At 42.7% G+C, this 21,085-nt stretch overlaps 2 protein-coding genes across 2 annotated transcripts; both read right to left on the reverse strand.

Annotated features, from left to right (window-relative positions):
* Positions 1-313: 313 nt before the first annotated feature.
* Positions 314-15,881, reverse strand: LOC139350650 (sortilin-like). Its single transcript, XM_070992157.1, has 20 exons — positions 15,592-15,881; positions 8,989-9,051; positions 8,814-8,887; positions 8,605-8,707; positions 8,309-8,470; positions 8,081-8,154; positions 6,255-6,304; positions 6,037-6,164; positions 5,072-5,216; positions 4,660-4,815; positions 4,025-4,137; positions 3,684-3,786; positions 3,391-3,559; positions 2,998-3,182; positions 2,723-2,912; positions 2,527-2,643; positions 2,002-2,110; positions 1,374-1,486; positions 1,152-1,278; positions 314-1,067 (listed from the first exon to the last, which is right to left on the reverse strand). Exons 1-20 carry the CDS (start codon positions 15,826-15,828, stop codon positions 1,053-1,055), a joined length of 2,433 nt encoding a protein of 810 aa, XP_070848258.1. The 5' UTR covers positions 15,829-15,881; the 3' UTR covers positions 314-1,052.
* Positions 15,882-16,559: 678 nt separating this feature from the next.
* Positions 16,560-20,544, reverse strand: psma5 (proteasome 20S subunit alpha 5). The gene is made up of 10 exons (XM_070958829.1): positions 20,481-20,544; positions 20,128-20,178; positions 19,572-19,638; positions 19,326-19,452; positions 18,438-18,505; positions 18,243-18,350; positions 18,039-18,097; positions 17,822-17,924; positions 17,519-17,605; positions 16,560-17,321 (listed from the first exon to the last, which is right to left on the reverse strand). The coding sequence occupies exons 2-10, from the start codon at positions 20,154-20,156 to the stop codon at positions 17,244-17,246; spliced, it is 726 nt and encodes a 241-aa protein (XP_070814930.1). The 5' UTR covers positions 20,157-20,178; positions 20,481-20,544; the 3' UTR covers positions 16,560-17,243.
* Positions 20,545-21,085: the final 541 nt, after the last annotated feature.

Here is a 21,085-nt window from a genome sequence, read left to right on the forward strand (position 1 = left end):
CCTATTTACTTTTATTGTGTTTTGAATAGAAACTGTCTAAAAAGTGTTTGTACCTACTTTTATATTCTGATAATTATTACATTTTCATCTGACTTGTCAAGCAATTTAAACAATTTAATAGTAATCAAAAAGATACAAAAATGTTGATAATATTGGAGTATTAAAACATTTCTTATTATTATGCATTTGCTAAGAACAGTCATATTAAACAGTTTTTGCTGTTATATAACAAAAGCCATTAGTTGACTGAAGGGTTGGAACCTAAAGTGCATCACCTGACAGGATTCTGTTCAAATTCTGGTCATTTTTTACTTGTTTGATAAAAGCAGAAACATTAAAGGAGGGCGTGCTGCTCTCAGTAGTTGCTATTGAAATGAGGAAATTGTGCCTAACAAGTAACTCATTGCGAGTAGTCATTAAAAATGTGGCCAATTTTAGTGACTGGTAAAACTGACAATGAATGTTAAAACGGCCACCATGCACAACAGGACTGGATCTCGCAAGTTTCAAATTTACCAAAAATTTACAAAAACTACTTAACTGACAGCAGTAATGTCGAAACTAAAATGCTGATTATTGCTTCCTGTGTTCTGGTGCTTGGCTGTTCCCTAACTCTTTGTAGCATTTTCCAAAAGTCGTAGCCTCTGTGTGGTGCTTCTGCAGTGCGTCACGATATGAAAGACCATCTTTTCTCAGGTCAGCATGGAAGGAAACACAGAGAGCACAACAGAGCACATATTCACACTTGATGGTCTTTGCAGAACTCTTTGTGACAGAAACAACAAAAGCTCTCCGGGGACCCCAAAGGCTTTCTTCTGTTGTGGGCTTGGTTTGTCCCCCTCCCCAAAACCGCCAGTGCAACTTTTTATGGGAGACTCAACTGGCACAAAGAAGCAATGTGAGTTGCTGCTGAGTCCTCCAGCCACCAGGGGACAGGGAAGTGAGAAGAAGATGTTAATCAGCATGAGGGGGCAACAGGAGTGCCCTGGCATCATGAAAGACTGCATTAAATTTAGTCTTGATGAGTCTTTGAGTGGGGAGAAACGTCCACCTTATTCTAACAGGTCCTGTGGGGAGACACAACAACACCTATGAGTTAACAAATCACAAAGTTTAACTAAAAATATGGCTTTTTACAAAGTGTTACATACCTGATCTGAGTCTTCGTTGTACTGTGCTTTTCCTGTCTCCATGTAGTGTGTGTCAATATCATCCACTCCCTCTATTTTATTAGCCTCAACGTGCTCCCTCATCACAGAGTATCGGTGCACGAGGAACCTGGCGAGGACAGAAGTGCATATCACACACAGATGAAGTGCAGTGTGTACACTGTGTATTTGTGCGCGTGGAGAGATGAGACGCTGTTAACTGACCGTCCTCCGCAGACGTATTTCTTAACCAGCCAGACACCTGCAACAGCACTCATCAGGAGGATCGCGATGACAACCATCACTATGACAGCAGTGTTGTGTGTACTGCTTTCAGTCTGTTAGAGTTGCAGAAAAAGAAAGGGATGAAAATGTGAAGAAATGACCTTTGAAAACACACCATCCACATGACACAAGAGTCACCTGGAGTCTCTCAGCTATACTCACTGGATGCTGAACCCTGACACACTGAGTCACTGTCAACAGGACCTTCACACAGTCCCATGTGTGCTACTGGAAGGACAGCTGACTCACTCTGTCTCACACTAGTGCAAATTCTGCTTCATTGGCCATTTACCATCCCTGTTGTTGAATAAATAACTGGGTGCTACTGTTCACACACACAAAAAAAAAAAACAACAATACTGTTCAAGCTCAGGTCATCTGAGTTTGATCTGGTTCCAGTTCAGTTACAGGATGTAAACTTGGCTTGCCACACTGCTACTAGATAACCTGCTGACACCACCTTCAGGCACAGGCTCATCTATAGATTTCCAGGATGGCCCAATCTGCGGTAACCAGGTAGGTAACATTCAGCCCACGCAGCCCATTTCTCAGAATGAGCAGAACTGACCAGAGAATTTGGATAAAGGGCGTTGCTGGTGCACATCCTCCTCAGGTCTGTCTCCTTCCTGTCTGGCTGGAATCCTCCCTCACAACGGTCGCCTGGAATTTTCCGGTAGCTTAAATGTAAGAAGAGGCAGAGAGACATGAAAGGACACAAACAAGGGACACAGGGCTGGACAAGACAGCTGGTAAACTCAAGATAAGATTCATACCAAAAATTGAGGGAGATGCAGAGACGCAAGAGCAGCAGAAACGGAAACACACTCACCTGCTTCATGACCTTTGACTGAACTCTGAAAGCTTTTTACCATGTTGTGTAACGTGCCGTGTACTTCCTTTGTTATTCTTGAACTACATCTTCACAGCACAATGGCTTCGTGCAGGAGTCCCAGATAACATTTGACAATTAATCAAGGTGCTTCTTACAGCGCTTGCACCTGAATTACTGTTGGCTTGTTTGCTGATCATATAATCCAGTACAGCCGGGGAAAGAGAGAGAGGGAAGATCCGAGATAAAAACGGGCATCCTCACCCACTGGTCTGCAGCTCCTCTGTGGTCCCGTTTAAACAGAACTCCAGAGGACGGCCCTTCATCTCCTCCTGCTCCACGCACTCTGAGCTGTTCTCTGGACGGTAATATCCAAAGTCACTGTGGGCCAAAGCAGAAGTTCATATGGCTTTCTTACAAATTTACAAACAATCTGTTATGGTATTTCACAAAAACATACCAGTGATAATCGTCCACTGTGCACAGACAGGGGGACAGCTTCTTAGTGATAGCATAGTCCCTCCCATTCCAGCAGACAGAGTCTTTCCTCAGGCGCAAGAAGGTCTCTTTATATCCCAGCACACAGCCATCAGTAGATCCATTGGGGTCCCAAGAGTGAGCCAGCCACTGCACATAGTCCCCTTCAGTACCTGCACATAAACACACACACACATGTGCACTCAGTACTTCCTGTTACACCAACCAGTCACCACCCGTGTTCTCCCACATACTCACAGTCTCTGGTGAGGAGCTTCCTGAAGTCTATGGTGATCACCACCCATTTACTGAAGTCGTTCCTGTAGCCCCACAGGCTGACGTTCATAGAGCGGGAGCCGGGCTCACTGTCCATACCGCTGAAGTGAAGGGGGTCACTGGTGAAGTTATACGTACGCCAGCACTGCCCCTCATCTGTTGAAAACCTGAGGGTGACGGGAGGCAAAAAAAGTGCTTTATTGTTGACAAATGCTAAAAACACACACACACACACACACACACACACACACACACACACACACACACACACACACACACACACACACACACACACACACACACACACACACACACACACACACACAAAACAATACTGCAATAAACAAATTGTCTAGTACACTCAGTTATATTCACTTGATTTGATTGACAGCTGAGTTGGTGTGCTCCACAGCCACCAGTAGCCCTCCGGAGTCCAGTATAGCGTAATGATGGGGGCCCCTGAGAGCCAACAGCCACGAGTAGCCACCGTCATCGGACACATAGACGTCAGGGGAGAGGGCGGACTCTGCGTCCCCGACGCTGCCTGGAAACATACAGGGCAATGGCATTGATGAGATGTTTAACCATGCAGTGAAATCATTTCTGGGTAAGGACATCTTTATGTTTTTCTTTCTGTCTTTCTTTCTTTTTTTTTTTTTTTCTTTTACCATGCGCCAGAATGAGGCCCACAGCGTTTGGCTGTGAGAGAGGCAGCATGGGGACGTTCATCTTCATGGTGGTGCTGTAGGAGGCATGGATGTGAAGTCTGCACTGTAAAGACACAATCGTTAGCTCACTGCAGACTCTCACACCATCTCACATCAGATAAAAAAACAAAACAGATTAAACATGCAACTCAGATGGCAAAAAGGTTGGACGCTGGGTAAAACATAAAAACAGAATGGAATCAGAGTTAGACATAAAACACTCAAAATATACACACATGCAATTAAAAAAAAGTATATATTTATATGTACTGTACAGAAATCTGTGTGTATGTGTGTCTCACTCTGTTAGGCCTGTTGGTGGAGGTCTCAGTGTCACAGTGGCTGTTCTGTGGTCTGTGTAATGTCTGCCATTTTGCTCCTTGGTCAAAGGTGATCACTGTCTCCACGGCACCATCTGCAAAAGAACGCAATCACATACTAACGTTCACTTCACAATTTTCCAAAATATTTCCCACAAAGTTTCTCGACTGATTCTTGTTCATGTCACTATGGTAAGAGAGAGATTATCAATCACTTATGCATTCAAAGGTTTTCTGAATGAAGACCATCAACACACTGCACTGACAAGCTCCACAGTCAGAAAATCAAAGACAGCCATGTGATGTAAAATACAACCTAAATGTAGTGGTTTGCTGAATGGAAATGTCTGCAGACAGCAGCAGCTGACTCATGCTTGGATGCTGGAGTTTCCTACATGAACTGTGCATTAATGCACAGAGACAGGAAACTCCCTCCTTGCAATGGCATCAGAAATCAGCCAATTAATGTGTGTAAAGGTAGTGCGAAATGCAGTTTTTACAATGTTTTTTCAATCAAATGCAAAGATAATAAAATAATATTGAAAGATGTTGACAAAAATTAGCCAGAAGATTCCTCTTAAATGTGTAAGAGCACATTACGCAGTGTGCTGACGCACCCTCTGTGAGTACGCTGGTCATGTAGACGCCCCTGAGTGAAGTAATGGCGGTGAAGTCAGTGTCACTTCCTGTGGTTGTGTAAAGATGGCGCTCCAGAGACTTGGAGAACACAGCTCCTCTGTCGTCTGACACATAGATGGTTCCAACGCCGGAGTCTGCCCAACAGTGTGCACACAAACGCACACCCACCCACACACATACACACACACCCCATACACAAAAAACATAGAGCAACTTTCTGCAGCTTCAGGATCTTTGTCAAGGACGCCTAGCCGGCGGTGTGCGTGAGGGTTAGTCTGTATTACCAACGTTATTTTTAATCATTAGCATCATGAGTAATTACCAACATTGTCAGCATCATCATCATCATCAACATCAATCATCACTATCAGCACTGTCAGTGGTTCTGACCTCCAGGGTCGTCCACGTGCATGAATATCATGTCCTGATTGGCTGTCAGGATGGAGTAGAACTGCTCATGGTTGACCGTAGGAAGCTGGGCCATGTTCCACACCTCACCGCCGTCCACTGACACGTGGATCATACGCTCAGTACCCTAACACACACAAACATAATAGTTTGAGGAAAAAAAGAAGTGTTAATTGAAAAGCATGGCTCTGCTATACATTTATTACTCCAGCGCAGAATAAATAAGGTAAAGACTGAAGAACACACAAAAATGTCACAGATGCAGCTCATTAACTTTGATAACATATCCAGAGGTGCATGTTAAAGGATCAGTGCAGCTAAATCACAAAAGGACAAAGAAAACTCCTTCCCCCTACCTCATAATGGGGTGGTTGCAGGAGTTTAATATGCACAAATCATAAAAGCATGTAAAAATTCACACCTGCTATTAACATGCCAAATGTATCTGGATGAAAAATGTCTAGACAATGACATCTGATTCACTGGCATTTACACAGGATTGCACTGTGATCACGTCTCAATATGCAAATTAGTTAAGTGGGTCTGGTGAACTCAACAAACACGGCTCGTCCCAGGTCGACAAAAGCACTGCCATGACAAGCTTGTTCATTTCTAAAATTGGCGTCTGCGAGGGAACACTTGCCAGCTACAGCTACTAGGTGGAGCTTAAGCCTCACCTCTTAAGCCAGCAGCCTTCACAGAAACTGGTCACGCTGCACGGATTGCTTTCATACCTGGCTGAGATCTGATCACAATGAGCCAGACCACCCCCACATGTGGTCTGACTGATCAGATCACATTGCAATCACAAAGCATACAAACATACACAGACAGGGAAGAAAAAGATACTATGTGCACCAGAAAACCAAATTCACAAAAATCTTTGAAACAATAAAGACAAAGAAGCAAACAGATGCAGGCACACACACACAGACACACACACATACCGTGCCAGTCATGATGGAAGCAAAAACAAAGCGGCCTCCCAGTACAAAGGAGTAAACTCTTGTTGCGATGGTCTGGAAACTTCGACCATAGTCTGCCGTCTTCCTCAACTCCAACATTCCTCTGTCATCTAACAGAGACAAAGTGGAGTTATTAGACGTACTGCTGACTTTGATACATGTACTGTATATATACGGGTGACCACACTGTCTTCACTTACTGCATGATCCATTGTAGTTTGTTGTGAAGTAGATGCTGTTTTTTGGACCCCTGTACGTGAGAAAAAGAAACCCTGAAAGCAGGAATCTGAGGAAAGGAAAGATCTAATTGTGCTCCCATTTTTTAACATCTGAAAGTCGTCTGAGTTCAAATGTAAATCCACTTCTGGAATTTATAGACAGATCACAGATTATGGTTGTGGTTCCTTCTAAGTGCTGTGCGAGCGAGGAGCACATCGACCCCCCCGGGCCACACTCCAAGCCCTCTCTGGTTTTGTTCGCTGCCAAACGGGACGAAGGTTTTCACACTGCAAAGATTCTGCTGGTTCAAGGACTGTGGGCTGAATAAGAATGCCGTTGCTGACTCATGATTCACTCTGACAGCAGCCTCAGCTCCCTGGCTCTGCAGTCAATTTAGGTTGGGGCCTAAATGACAGCTGTGGTCACGCAGAGCTATCACAGCGTTCCCACAATGCAGTGCTAACAACCGCAGGCTGACACCACAACCTCATGTGAACTCTGGTGCCCAAAGGAAACCAGAGTCAGGAGAGTGATCCGAAGTGTGGTGAGAAAGACAGCTGGAATAACAACAATGGACAAAGAACACTCACTCACTCACTCACTCACTCACTCTCTCACTCACACACACACAAACAAACACACAGACACACACACACCCTGTCAGTGATGGACAGTGTTTTATGTTTGCACTCGAAACCAATCACACACAGTTCACTGACACATGAAAGGAAACTAAGGGTTCACACTCTGCTAGACTACGACTTCATGTGTATGAAAGGTAGAAAAACATTTATTAAGGGACTGTATGAAAATTATAAGATAGGAAGATGGGGTTAGAGTAGGGGAGGGTTATGTGTGTTTTCTTTTGTTGAGGGGAGGGCTGTTTGAACAGGATGGGTTTTTAATTTTTCCATACCTCAGATACATATTTCATTTCATCCTTTTTTCTCTAGACTTACTGTTTACTGATTTACTACTGTGTGTGCCATCGATAATAAAGATGCATTTTGCAGATCCTTATGCAGAGTTCAACAATCATGGCTTTATTTTCTAGTCGCTCATAGGACCAAACTACTGGTGTTTGAGACACAGCAGAACGTTATAGTTAGCGATCGTCTAACTACAGAGTGCGTCATTACATTAGCCAAAAGTCACCTTTGCTTTATTCTATAACAGAACTACAGTAAAGTTTAAAAAAAGAGTTAACCTACGACCCTGATTCCAGAGAAGTCGGGACATTGTGTAAAACATAAATAAAAAAAGAATGCATTCAGTTTTACAAGTCCTGAGCCCATGTACTAATATCCTTCATACAGAAGGATCACAAAGTGGTGAACCTCTCTCCATCCTTGCTTGTGAGCAACAGCCTTTCCAGGATGCCCCTTTCATACCCAATCATGATCTGTCACCTGTTACCAATGAGCCTGTTTACCTGTGGAATGTTCCAAACAGGTGTTTTTGGAGCATCCCACAACTTTCCTAGTCTGTAGCTGCTCCTGTCCCAACGTGTAACCCCATTGTATAATGTTATACGTGTTAAATAGCTGCTTAATTAGTAGACTGTGGTTAAAAAATTAAGAGCAGGGTAAATGAGACACACCAATTGTTAATTCCACTTGTGTGACTTTGTCTATGTAAGGTTCAAGCCCCCTCCCCACCTCAATCATTTTCTTGCAGTCCCTAATGTTTGTCTTGGTTCTTCATTGTGCCATCTATTACGAGTTCAGTTCCAACAACATCCCACATGCCTTGTGGGTATTTCTAATTTATTGCAAAACTGACAGATGATGTGGGGGATGATTCTCACCATCTGACCAAACAAACACTGTCGTGGATCTTCCTCCAGGTGGCGCCAAAGTCCTCAGACAGCCACAGGTCCAACTGGAGGGAAAAGGCTTAGTCAGTAAAAAAGTGTTCAATGACTTTTGAGCATGCAGTTATGCCTCATCAAAAATGTAGCAGCTTGAAGCAGAAGTCCAGTGACACAAATTTGACATTTGAAGAGTGGTTTGGTCTAAAGGATGAATGCTGTTACCGTGATACTGAGTGTCACAAGCGTGTTGCAGTCTCCGGGGTTGTACAGCATCTGAATGAGCGGCTCAAACGGCAGGTCAGTTGGAACAAAGGTCATGCCAAAGTCCTGCGAACGAAACAGTCTAAACCCCCCGATTTCTGACACGTCACCAGTGAGCATCACCTAGAACACAGAGAGGAGTCGTCAGGGCAGATCACATGTACATACTTTTATAGAGACCAACCACAAAACACAGAACCCCATGTAAGGTGTAAACAGGGTCTGTATGTGAAGGTCTCCATCTTCTGCTTCTTCACCTTGCCAGAGTGGTCAGGACTGATGGCGATGCCGAACTCAGTCTGGATGAAGGTGTGGTTGATCAGGTGAGTCACGTCGCTGAACGTCTTCCCATAGTCTTCACTGACACAGGGATAAAGGTGCAATTAGACCCTCAGACCACAGCTGTGACAGTCACTTACTGCTTCATGTCTATTTATTGTGCCATCAACCAGCAGTCATTCCTCACCTCCTGTAGAGGTTAGACTGGCCGAAGCGCATCATGAACAACGGCACCTGGAAGGTCGTCAAGACCAGCAGCACCTGGGAGACGAGAGCAGGGAGGACACAACATCTGTACAAAAGCATGGACTCTCTCTCTGGGTCTTTTTTTTTTTCATTTACAGTCGTGTATTTTCACTCACCCCTGATCCATCGCCCACCCAGGCCAGCGACAGTGAACCCATGGTCCTCACTTTGAAGGTAAACTGAATAAAAAAAGCAGAAAAAAGCAAAAGTGCTTTTTAGAAATCAATACATGAGTCTTTATAGCAAAATGTTTCCAGGCCACCATCACATAGGATTATTTGAAATGTGTTTGATGTGATGTTGCTTAATATTGTGCCAGGACATCAACTGAAGAACACCCACGAGATTCCAGAGTTATAAAAACACAAAACGGTGTTTGTGTGCGTTTCCGTCACTCACTGAACAGTAGACACAGCAGCCGAGAGCACAGAATGAATTGTCCTTACTGTCCAAAGTAACTCGGCCATTTGGATGCACTCTGTGTGTGTGACCTACATTCCTGCCTAAATGACAAAGCTGAGGCCGGAGAACAAGACAATTACTGATGCCCCGAGCACAGCAAAAACACACACGCACACGCTCACACACTAAATGTAGATTAGAAGTATTCTACTGGGACAATAAACAAAACGCAAAAATGTTCTTACTCTTCACACATTAATTAATAAGCTCTACAGGCTAAAGTTCAAGATAAAATCTCAAATAAATCAATAACTCTGTGCTACATAACATGAGAGGTAGTGGGCAGAAAGAGTTCAGACCTGAACTTCTGTTTCACAACCGCACTGACTGCAAACAACATTCCAGTCTATTTATTCGGAGTGACGTTCAAGTGTTTGGTCATTTCAGCAACGTATTTCGCCACAGCTCACTCTGTCTGGAGTCTGAGGAAGGTTTCTCTCCTCCTCTCTGTTACTGGCAGGGCAGAGATGTTTACAAGGTGAGCCCTGCCCTGGAGAGTCTGCATACAGCTCCATAAAGCCACAGGAGAGGGCCAGGTCTGCCTGCTGGAAACTCCTTGTAAATAGGTCCAGTGGAAACTGGCCCGGCCCGGCCGTCCAAGTGTGTGAACACAACTTTCCATCTTTCCTCTACATTAATCATTTCATCACACCCTCGCCGCATCCATCTTTTCTTTCAGCTCTTGATCACTTGACAAATTTGTTTGACAAATTTCTCCACCCTTCCTTTACAGTCTACTGTTGATCGGTTACAAACGGAAAGCATGATGTTTCCAACAGTCTCAGACCTTTAAACCACAACGTTTTGGCTTCAAATCTGTCCTTGGAGCATTGTTACACATCACTTCTCTCTCTCCCCAGCTTTCCAGCTCTTCTCCCTTTTCATTGATTTAATTGTCGGCATAATTGGCAAATAAAAAAATCTTGTGGTAAGGCATTATTATAGCTTATGGATAGTGTTAAATGTCAGTGCCATGGTCACATTTGAGGTTCTAGCAGCACTTGATGTAAGAATCCAGTTTTACTCATGATGCAGAACTGTTAGTGGTCACAGTCGTTGTGATCTGGTGGCAGCAGGTAAACCATCAATATTCATGTTATATCTCTAAACAAAGCCTTTTCCTGGTTTTAGCCTGCTTATCTGAGCGTTTCTCATGATTAATATCGTTAAGGTTTAACTGGCTTGTTAGAGTGTGCTTATTACGTTGGTGACTGATGTTGCTGTTTTGCCAAATAATTTAAATTATTAACATACAGACAGCTCTCAGCTCTCACTAGAAGACATGCCTTTCAGAAAAAGTGCCTTTTAACATTCAATTGAAGTACTATGTGAATTAAGACATGTAAAATACTTAATATGACCAAGAGTCTACAGTCAGGCTAGTAGCTCTGGAAGGACTTGAGCAAAGCAGCACTTTGTGCTAAATGCTAATGTTAGCATGCTAACATGCTCGCAATGTCAACGTGCTTCATTTTTAGCAGGCACACTGTTTACCATGTTCACCATTGCAGTTTTGTGTGTTAGCAGGCTAACACTTGCTACTTACAAACACAAGCAGCTGATGGAAATGTACCTCTGTTTAAAAATGATGACTGATTAATATATTTTAATTAGAGTTGCGAAAGTCAAACATTGTAAACATCAGTTGGGATGCATTTAATGCATTTAATCTGAACCTAATCAGAACGCAAACAATGCCAAGAGACAGTGTGAACAGCAGGAAAAAAAGTTATCAAGTCTCTAGGTTATGACCAAATGCCTGCAAGACGAATGTTATCCCCATAAGACTCAGCTGTTCTACATTTGGTGCAAATGTTAGCATGCTAACATGCTAAACTACAATGGTGAGCATGGTGAGCATTATACCTTCAACCACAGCAGCCACTTTCAGGGCATGCAAGGGCTTACAGAAACATGGGCCCCTGAAATCCAATTTAGAAAACCCTTTTGATACTCTGGTCCCAGTGACAGCAGGTCACTGCAGGTCAGCAGGTTTCATGTTGTGTATTGTCTTATGATCAGACCTTTGCAAATGTTTCTGTCAGCTGCGTGTACACCTGTGTTAAATATAACCAGCGGGTTGTTTTCAACATCTGTTCCTGACTGGACAGACGCTGACCTGACCGGCTACAGTTCACCCAGCCTGGAACCCAAACAATCAGCAACAGCATTAGAAAACAAGCGGATCAGCTGAAGCAAAGGCTGAGAAAGCTGTGTCTGAGTGAAAAGTGCTGTTTTATCCAACTGGAGGAGGGTCGAGCCAGATCGTGTGGCTGGGAAAGGAAAAGGGAGGCAACGTAAAGCTAAAGATGATTCTGTGCTGTTCTGTGATGGAGAAAACAGAAGGGCAGAAGGAGACGGTGAAGGGAAGAAGAGATACTTATTAGTCAGCAAAAAAGAAAGAGATCAAGAGATAACTGTCTGACCCAGCTGGACGTGGCCTCACAAACCAGACATGACCTCATCCTCTATCACGTGATGAAGGCAAGGGTCGACTTCTGCTCTTAGATCCATTTACACCGCAAAACATTCAGACTTCAAGGTGTGTGAGCACACTGAATGTTCAAAAACGAACAACAATGCTGCACACACACTGCTGTACATGAACAGACACACACGCAGACTCAGTAGGACACAGTGGGTGGGAGCACAGTGAAGTCCTCTCTCAGAGGTCACACCCCAACACAATGAGCTCCTTCTTCCCTCTGCTCTGGGTTTTAACCTTTCTGCTGCAGCTCTGTTTGCACACATAAAACTTCAGAGGAGGAGGTCAAACACTCTTGGCTCTGATCTAACACACGAGGCTGTGGGGACCGATCCTCTGATGCTGGGCTCAGTTATGCGGGCAGAGACGTGAGCTGGGTTGTATTACTCGAGTACTATTGTTCAAGAAAACCACAACAGAAGTTCAAGACTGCAACTAATCATGTTGATTATTTATAGTTTTTAACCATGCTGTTGGTCCACCACTTATCTCCAGACTGAAATATAACAAACTATTAGATGTTATTACATTTTGCAAAGATGTTCATGGTGCCCAGAGGATGAATCTTACTCACTTTTGGTGACCCCTTCACTTTTCCTGTAGTTAGTTGTAGTTTTAATGAAATGTCTTGACCACTATTGGATAGATTGCTGTTAAATTTGGCACACATGTTCATATTCCCGTCAGGATCAAATTGTAATAAAGTAGGTGATTCCTTAAAGCCGGGGTGAGTCATTCTGGAGAGACACTGTCGATAGTCACTGAATTTGAAATTCAGCCAGTGTCTCCCCATGGTCTGCTAGCTGCCGGTTCTGTGCGTGTCTGAAGAAAAATCTGTTTTTTGTACACAGGCCTGGCTCTGTAAATGGGAAACAAACAAAGCAGCTCAAACCAAGGCACAAGACACTATTCCAGCCAATCAGCAACAGGTGGCGTTCATGGGGGGAGCGGGAGGGACGGTAAATCTGACGTGATAATGTGTAATCTTATTGTCAGATGGCAACATCAACTATCTTTCCCCAGTTCTTCATCATGTCAAAACTGTAACAGTCCGATTTAGGGCTGTAATTTAAGATTATTTTCATTGTCAATCAATCTGTTGATTGTATTCTTTGGTCTATGAAATGTCAGAAAACAGTGAAAAACATTGCTTAATGCTTCCCAAAGCCCAAGATGACGTCCTCAGCTGTCTTGTTTTGTCCACAACCCAAACATATTCAGTTCAGTGTCATACAAGAGCAAAGTCACCAGAAAATGTCAACATTTAACAAGCTAGAAATTTGACTTTTTATTATTAAAAAAACAAAAACAAACAAACATTCAAACTGATTAATCGCTTATCAAAACAGTTTGGAATTAATCCAATGATTGACAACTAATCGATTAATTATTGCAATGCTCGTACTTTTCGGTCAAATACCTGCAGAAATGATAATATTCCCGTCAGCCTCATCTGTTCTGTGTGTTTGGTGCAAATTAGCAAATGTTAACAGGCTAACATGCTAAACTAAGATGGTGAACATGCTAATCATTATACCTGCTAGCATTTCTCCACCTTCTAACACCAAAGATGAGAACTTCAAGTTCAAGCCCACAAATGCCTCTTTATTTTCTCTAGTTTGTTGATCCCAATGGATGTCTCTCCCTGTACATCAACAAACCCATACTTTCCATAACTCTCTCTCTCTCTCACCATGTGGAACATCAACTCTGCCGCTTTTCTTGGTGCTCCAACAGCTGGCTGCGACCCAGTTATGCTTCACCCTGAAAACAGAGCATGTTTTTCTCTACGTTTTTTTGGCCAGAGGGGATGGAGGACGGGATGGAGAGAGGAGAAGGGGGGAAAAAAAGACACAGCAAGCTAGTTTGTAAACCAGACAGAGTCAGCTAAATGAACCTTAGGCTACACAAACATAAAAAAAAGAGAAAATGAGGCGAAACTTGGGCTGGCTGACAAAACACATCCTGTGTACACTATCAGGCCCAAAATAGCATAAAAAGAAGCGTAGTAGAGGCTTAGACTTATCTGATGTGCTCATTTAGAGTGTGTACTACTGATCTAAATACTTGCGACCTTGTCTGATCTGCCCTGCGGCTCTGATAACAGGACACTCAGATTTAAGTCCACACTGGCGCTCAGATCAAGTCCAGCAAAAAAAAAACATGGGGAATGTTTGTGAAGGAGAGAAGCCCAAAGAGACGGGAGGAGTCTGCTCACCGTGAGCACGCCGAATCGTTTTCATGCTCAAAAGCTAGTCCAGGTGTCTGAGCCACAGAAATGATGTAACATCCACTTCTTCCATCACTCACTCACTCACTCACTCACTAGACTGTCCTGTGGAGCTCTGTAGCTTTGGACCAGGGTTGTTATTCTTGAACATTCCTCTGGACATCTGGGTTATTCTTGTTGTGCTTCCTATTACAACATGTTCAGCACTGAAATAACACAAGGTGTTGTTTGGTCTATTCTAAGGTAGGATCACGGTTAAGATGAGAAAGATTTCATTTAATCTCACAGGTACAAAACACGCAGGAGAAACACCATGAGCTGCTCCTCTGTGAAAGCTCTTTCATCCTGAATGATCACCTGACTCTTCCATCTGGTACCGGACTGGAAGAACACAACTAAATATTTATGAGTCTCTCTTGTCACATCGCCATTCACCCAGTGTGACATCTCAGATTCAGCAGGCCTGATGTGTTTGACCCGGACTGACAAGCTGCATCAATGCGGATCAATGAAAAACGAGTGTAACAGACTGGAAGGAATACGCGGATCATCAGGAAATAAATCAGCATCTGTTATGACAAGAGATTATTGACACTGTTCTTCAGGCCAAATATTGGTCCATTCCATCTTCTCCAATATTTACAAATTTTCTCTGTTTTGTATCATTGTAAATTAGTTTAGTGCCCCGATTAGCCAATGAGTCTAGTCTGGTCAAAGCTAAATTAATCCCTGATTCTTTTGACAATCGATTCATTGTTTCAGTTATTTTCACCTAAAAATATCAAATATTCTCCGCCACAGGCTTTGAGAGGCTGCAAATGGCATTTCTCATTTACATATTATAGACTAAACAATCAATCGATTACATGAGATAATTACTACAAGATTAATTGATAATGGAAATAATCCATAGTTGCAGCCCCGAATTGTATGTCTTTTAGTTTTGAAGAGTCAGTTGGACATTATGTGCTCCAGGACATTATTTTCCTACATTTTAAAGGCGAAATGACTGAGAAGGAAAAAAAAAATCATCTCAATAGTCGACAGTGATTTATTCTGTTAAACCCTCATAACAAAGCTCACGAGTGTAAATCAAGAGAATTTTATTAGGGCTGCAACTAATTATTATTGTTCACTGTCAATTATTCTGACTGTAAAAAAAAAAAAAAATTGCTTGAAAACTGACTTTTACTCAGCATCGATTATCAAAACAGTTGCAGAAAATGTTGTGTTTGATCGATTAATCGACTGGTCGTCTCGCCTCTTACACACACAGATGTTTCTCTGCAGGATTCTTCAGAACTACTGAAGCACTGAAAGTTGTGAGAGGCTGATGTGTCTGAGTCCGAGCTGCTTCCAGTCTGGACTTCATGTGCAGTGACCACACACACACACACACACACACACACACACACACACACACACACACACACACACACACACAGACTGAATTAACAGACACCCAGGAAAACAAAGACTGCTCCACTTCTGCGGAGAGTTTCATGTTTTAATGGCGGGTTCAAAGTGAAATCAGTCACTCACAGAGTGGGTGTTGTTCTGCAGGGTTGCCTCCACTCCATGCAGAGCTGTGCATGCCTGTTCATTCAGTCCTGCGCTGCGTCTCGACAGCTCCGACTTCTCTGAACTTTGTCGCTCCTCATCACTGCCGAGCTCCTTCTGCAGCCTCCTCATATCAGACAACTTCTCTCCCTCGTGGAAATCTCCGGCCAGCGCAGAAGAAAACAAGCCGAGCGCCAAAATGCAAGAAACGGGGCTCATGTTCACGATCAGACTGCCCAAGTTTGGACTCGGCGAGCAACTCTGCTGTCCCAACATTTGGCTCCACATGCCCCCCTCATCATCAAATGCATCTTCATCCACCGCGGCAGAAGATTGGTCAGGACCAGAATAACCTGCGATCTCATTGGACGGCAGGAATCTTCCTCAGAGGAGATGTCAAACATTCTCTGGTGTCAAACTGGCCCCTGGTGGACAGACTGCACAAAGACAGGGAAAACCTTTCCCTTTTTTCAACGGAGAGTTTCTTCTTTGAAGCTCTTAACGATTCCAAGAAAGAGAACAAACAGTCTGGAGGATCAGCTTTTTCCCACAGTTCACTTTTAAAAAGCTTTGAAATAGTGGATGGCTTTTTAGTCACAGGTTTAGCAGGTCCAGACTATGGAGACCAAAGGCAGTAAAAGGTTATCAGACAAGAGAAAAGCTGATGACCTCTGAGATCATATATGATGTTGTCAGTCAATAAATTATAATGGAATGTAATCTGCAATCAGCTGGTTTAAATAGCAAAAGTTCTTTTCTTTTCTTTTACCATAAGTTTAATTAATTAAAAATGACATACATGGAGCCCAAGTTTTGTGGGTGAAGAGATAAATGATTCATGTGTGCCATGTGAGGAAAACTAAGGAGTTGAATGATGCGTTATTCAATGATGCAAAGAAGAATAAAATAACAGAAGTTTTGATAATAAAAGCAAAACCGTGACTGTACATACTTTGATAGTTTGTTTTTTAATGTTATTGGGGGCCATGTTTGCCTTTATTGGTGACAGGAAACAAGGGGAGAGAGAGATGGCGGATGACATGCAACAATTACTCTGTAATTACACAGTCAGCATCGGAAACCCCTAAAACATAAGTGTTTGTTCCTGAGGAATGATTAAACAATGCCATCTTTTTTTGGCAGTGGACAGACTTTCAAATTCCACTGTTAAAACAAACACAGTCCTTTTTAGCAGGAGTAATGTGATGTGATGCTTAAGTGTTTAAAAAGGACATTTCTCAGTGTAGGATAAAGCCCCAGTTTTAACCTTCACACTTGAAACAAGACAACACAAGAGATACACAAAAATGGCGAGAGTCAGATCACTTTCTGAATACAACTTTAATTGTAGTACTGATTCGTAACAAAAAATAACCCCCCCGCCCCGCCCCAACTGTTCTCCTGCCGCTCAGTTGTAAGTGCTGGTCAGACTCCTGTACAGAGAGGTACAGATACTGAGAGACAAGAAGTAAAAATTAGCACATTACAAACAGGAACCTCTTTAGCAATCCAAAAAACTCTGAATGCAGCAAGGAAAATGTGCTGATGGAAAAGTTGTGGTTGTGTTGTGACATTCAGCCCAGGTGTCCTCTCCTGCCCAGAACTGAAACCAGGACTTCCAAGTTCTTTCCGCTCTAGATGTCCTTGATTACGTCCTCCAGCTCCTCTTTGGAATACATGTGGAAGGTCTTCCCGGGCTCGACTGTTGCCAGCTACAGAGGAGACACAGATAAAGAAAGCCTGCATGACACCTGGGGATTTCAACTCTGGCAGGCAAGAGTTTTCTAAAACAAAATAAATCGACTGATGTGGTTTGCTCTGGATATCTGCACTGATGCAAATCCAACCTTCTAATGTCTACGAACACCTTGGCAGTATTTAGAAACTGGGTGAGGAACAAGAAACAAACCTCAATGTTGGTGGCGTTGAGCTTCTCCTCCATCACCTGCTTCAGAATGGTCAGAGATGACTTGATGGCGTCTTTTAATGTCATGGACTGTCAGTAACCCAGAGAGAAAGGGACAAACAGAAAAGACACAGCTCTTAAATCAGGCTGATGTGCATGACTTTCCTCTACTTTAGACGACTCGCATTGAAATGAGCAATTCTAGAATGTTTGTTCCATTAAATCTTTGAAAACAAGACAGCACGACGTAGCAGCTTACAAACATCACAGTCTGCTGTTAGCTATGAACAAGCATGTGCTCCATACCTTGTGATAGACCTCTTGCAGAGAGCTCTGCGCTCCCTCGGACGCTGAGCCGATGGCCCGAGCATCACACTGCACAAAGGTTCCTGATGGGTCCATGTGGTACCTGCATTCACAAACAGATAACCGTCAAGTCTCTGTGAAGTCAGAATTAAAGGTGAACATGCTGCTGTTTAAAATCTCAAATATGTAAGGTGCACAAACAGTAATCTCTCCTTACAGCTGGGGTCCTTTTTCATCAACTCCTCCGAACAGAAGTGCTACGCCGAATGGTCGACTCTGTGTAACAGAGCAGAGAGAGAAGAACATGGTTATGCAAGTTCACTTGAAAACCATCAAACATTATTTGAATATGAAAAAAACACAGTGGTTTGAGGTTTGAATGCATGAGTGTTTCAGCATGGAGATGCACTAAGTGACTGACCATGGCACCGGGATCCGCATCCTCCTCTCCAAACTGCAGTGCCAGGTTGGACACAGCCTGAGTCACACTCTCCACTGTCATCGTCTCGTTGTAAGTAAACCAGTGGTTCTGATGAGGAATGTGTACACAATTTAACGGCAGGTTAAACTCAAGGCCAGTGAACTGCTTATATGACAGTGTGCTCAGCATTCATACCTGTGTTTCCACTCTTGCCTTGTCGATTAGAGTCTTGGCATCAGCTATCAAGCCACTCATGGCGCAACCTTTGAGGTAGAAAGAAAGAAAATTAAGAAACTGCAGGTCCTGCTCACAGCGTAGCCTAAAACAACAGTTAGCTCGGTCAAACTGTTACTGCATGTTATCAGAGGGAACAATATTATGATCATATCCCTGATCAAACTCTGAAGTCACATTCAAACGAGTTGCACTTTGGGTGCTGGGCTGCACACACCACTTTGCTCAATGCAGTGAAAAGATGTTGTGGTGCGGCACAAACCACTGGAAATAATAGGTTTCAGAGCGCAGCTGTGCCATTGTAGTATTGTGTCTGAAGGGGCCTTAGGGCAAACAAGCATCCTGTAATTTAACAACATGAAACAGGCCTTTTCTTTGTAATGTTAAAAGAAAAACTTGTGTCTTTGATAGTTGTAGGCTCAACGACTGTAATGTGACGCCCTCAAGTAAGGCCAAAACATGACGATTCACACTGAATGCTCAGTTTAAGATGGAGCAAAGCAAAGAGCCAGTGAATTTCAAAACCAACTCCAAAGATACACAACAGCTACTCCGTATATTTACCCTTTTAGAAATGCTAATAATTTTACACCATTGTATTTACTTTTAATCACTACTTTTGATTATCATTTTGTTAAGTTTATATTTTTTAATATCCCTTTGAGTTCCTTTATTTTTGGCCATTTTCACACTAGTTTTTTACCTGTTCTTCACTCAGAGGCCAGCGAATGCCATTCTCAAATTAACTTACAGATTATAAGATCAAGGACTCATCTCCAGTCAGCATCCAAACCTGAGGCTCGTTTAACATGTATAGCTGATAGCTGACACACTGTTCTTTTCACTTACCGATGTGACTGTCAATCTCCACGATCTTTTCAATGCTGTTGGGCTCCATCAGCGGAGAGGTGATCCTCTTCTCCACAGCCAGACACACCCCCTCTGATGTCTGGATACCGATGGCTGTGGAGCCCAACTGGGAAAGCAAGGCCAGACCAAAGAAAACTTATGAGTTTTGTTTACAAGTTTTTATAAAAAATAACACACAGATAAAGACTCTTAATCAACTGAAATGACTCAGCTTGTAACACTCACCTTTATAGCCTCTATGGCATATTCCACCTGGAACAATCTTCCTTCAGGAGAGAATGTGTTCACACCCCTAGAGGACAGATATGAATTATTATAATTATTAATGATGATTATCACTTCAGTGTTGCTGGAAAATGGTTTGTGCTGCCAACAAATAAGTGGGTTTGTCATTAAGTTGGGTTCATGTTTGTTTTCTAGTGTTTAAAGTCGCCACTTCATAAGACACCACTTTGAGAGCAGCGTTTCTTGAGTATAACACTCTTGAGAAACATATTTTTATCTCCTGGTTAAATAAAGGTTTCTATAAAAAAAAAGTGATATCGAAAGTGAAAGCACAATAACTTGCGAGGTGATTAGCTATTAGCTTATTACTTGCAAGAGTTACACAGTTATACCAACAGTTGGAAACAAAAGTACTTCCAAACTTCCTTGAGCAGTCAAAATAAAAAAAAAGAAAAACTGCCCGCAGAGACAACTTCATACAACTGTGCCCTCTTAAGTTTGCTCTTCCCACTGAGAAGCGCTCAATAAATGACAAAGCAGTTTGTGTTGCACATACCTGTCATATTCCGATCTTGTCAAAAACATCTTTTAATGTTTAACCCGGGACCTGCAAAAGCAAAGATTAGTATTTGTAAGACTCTTGAACTGATTTAAAGTCATTTTAAAAAGAGAGGACGGTTCTTTGCTTCGAGTTTGCTGTGACACCGGGTGATTAGCTAGCTAGGGTTAGCTGTGATACCGAGCAAGCATGCTAGCGAACAGACGCGGCTAATCACATAAACAACTGCACGGAAAACGCTCATGGAAGTCTAACGTCAGCGTTCAGACATTATAATAATATTTAAGAGACGATCTATCAATAATTCCGTTACAGACTTCAAAATAAATGCACTTGTTTGACTCATTTACCTCCAGTCACAAACCCTTGAATGAGTTCGCTTGTTTCAGGGGAAGCGTCTGGGGTGTAACACCTAAACGCGCCGGTTGTGAACAAATTGGAAACGAAAGTTCCGCGTGTGCAGAGTTGCCCCTGAGGATCCGTGTTGTCACTGTATAATCACTATATTTAAATATCAATTAGTATGCAACGAGGAGAAGTTAAGCTCTGTGCAACAGAATAATTTGATGCTGATATAAATTGAATAGTATAAAAATGTCATTAATCAGCATTTCACATGACAGGGCAAGCTATTGTGATAAGGAGTACAATTAAAGAACGCGGATTGAAATTGTTTTCGAAGTTGTTAATGGAAAATATTGGCGAGTGTTTGCCAATATAGCTGGAAATCAAACACCTGCACAGAAATAGTCGCTGGGGTTTAATACAAATTACCCTGTAGTGTCTTTTACTTTTGATTAAGAATAAATCCCAATCATGCAAGTCAGATTAGAAAAATCAGAAAAGGCATTTCACCGTAACAGAATATACACTCAGTAGGACAATACACAGCCGAATTGAAACATGAAATGTGCAAATTATCATTATCATTAAAGTGTCTTTCTAAGAGATGGCT

This window comes from Chaetodon trifascialis, chromosome 3 (genome assembly GCF_039877785.1).
Source record: "Chaetodon trifascialis isolate fChaTrf1 chromosome 3, fChaTrf1.hap1, whole genome shotgun sequence".
NCBI classification, from domain to species: Eukaryota; Metazoa; Chordata; class Actinopteri; order Chaetodontiformes; family Chaetodontidae; genus Chaetodon; species Chaetodon trifascialis.

Bases quoted from the DNA above. Each gene is read 5' to 3' on its own strand.
- LOC139350650 (XM_070992157.1), bottom strand. From the start codon at position 15,828: ATGAGCCCCGTTTCTTGCATTTTGGCGCTCGGCTTGTTTTCTTCTGCG. The intron at 8,155-8,308 runs GTAACAGCATTC...TTTTCCCTCCAG, and splicing joins TTGTGACACTCAGTATCACG to TTGGACCTGTGGCTGTCTGA. The intron at 4,138-4,659 runs GTGCGTCAGCAC...GTTCTTTTGCAG, and splicing joins GACCAGCGTACTCACAGAGG to ATGGTGCCGTGGAGACAGTG.
- psma5 (XM_070958829.1), bottom strand. From the start codon at position 20,156: ATGTTTTTGACAAGATCGGAATATGACAG. The intron at 18,506-19,325 runs GTAAGTGAAAAG...TCTACCTCAAAG, and splicing joins GGAGATTGACAGTCACATCG to GTTGCGCCATGAGTGGCTTG. The intron at 17,925-18,038 runs GTAAGGAGAGAT...TTGTGAATGCAG, and splicing joins GATGAAAAAGGACCCCAGCT to GTACCACATGGACCCATCAG.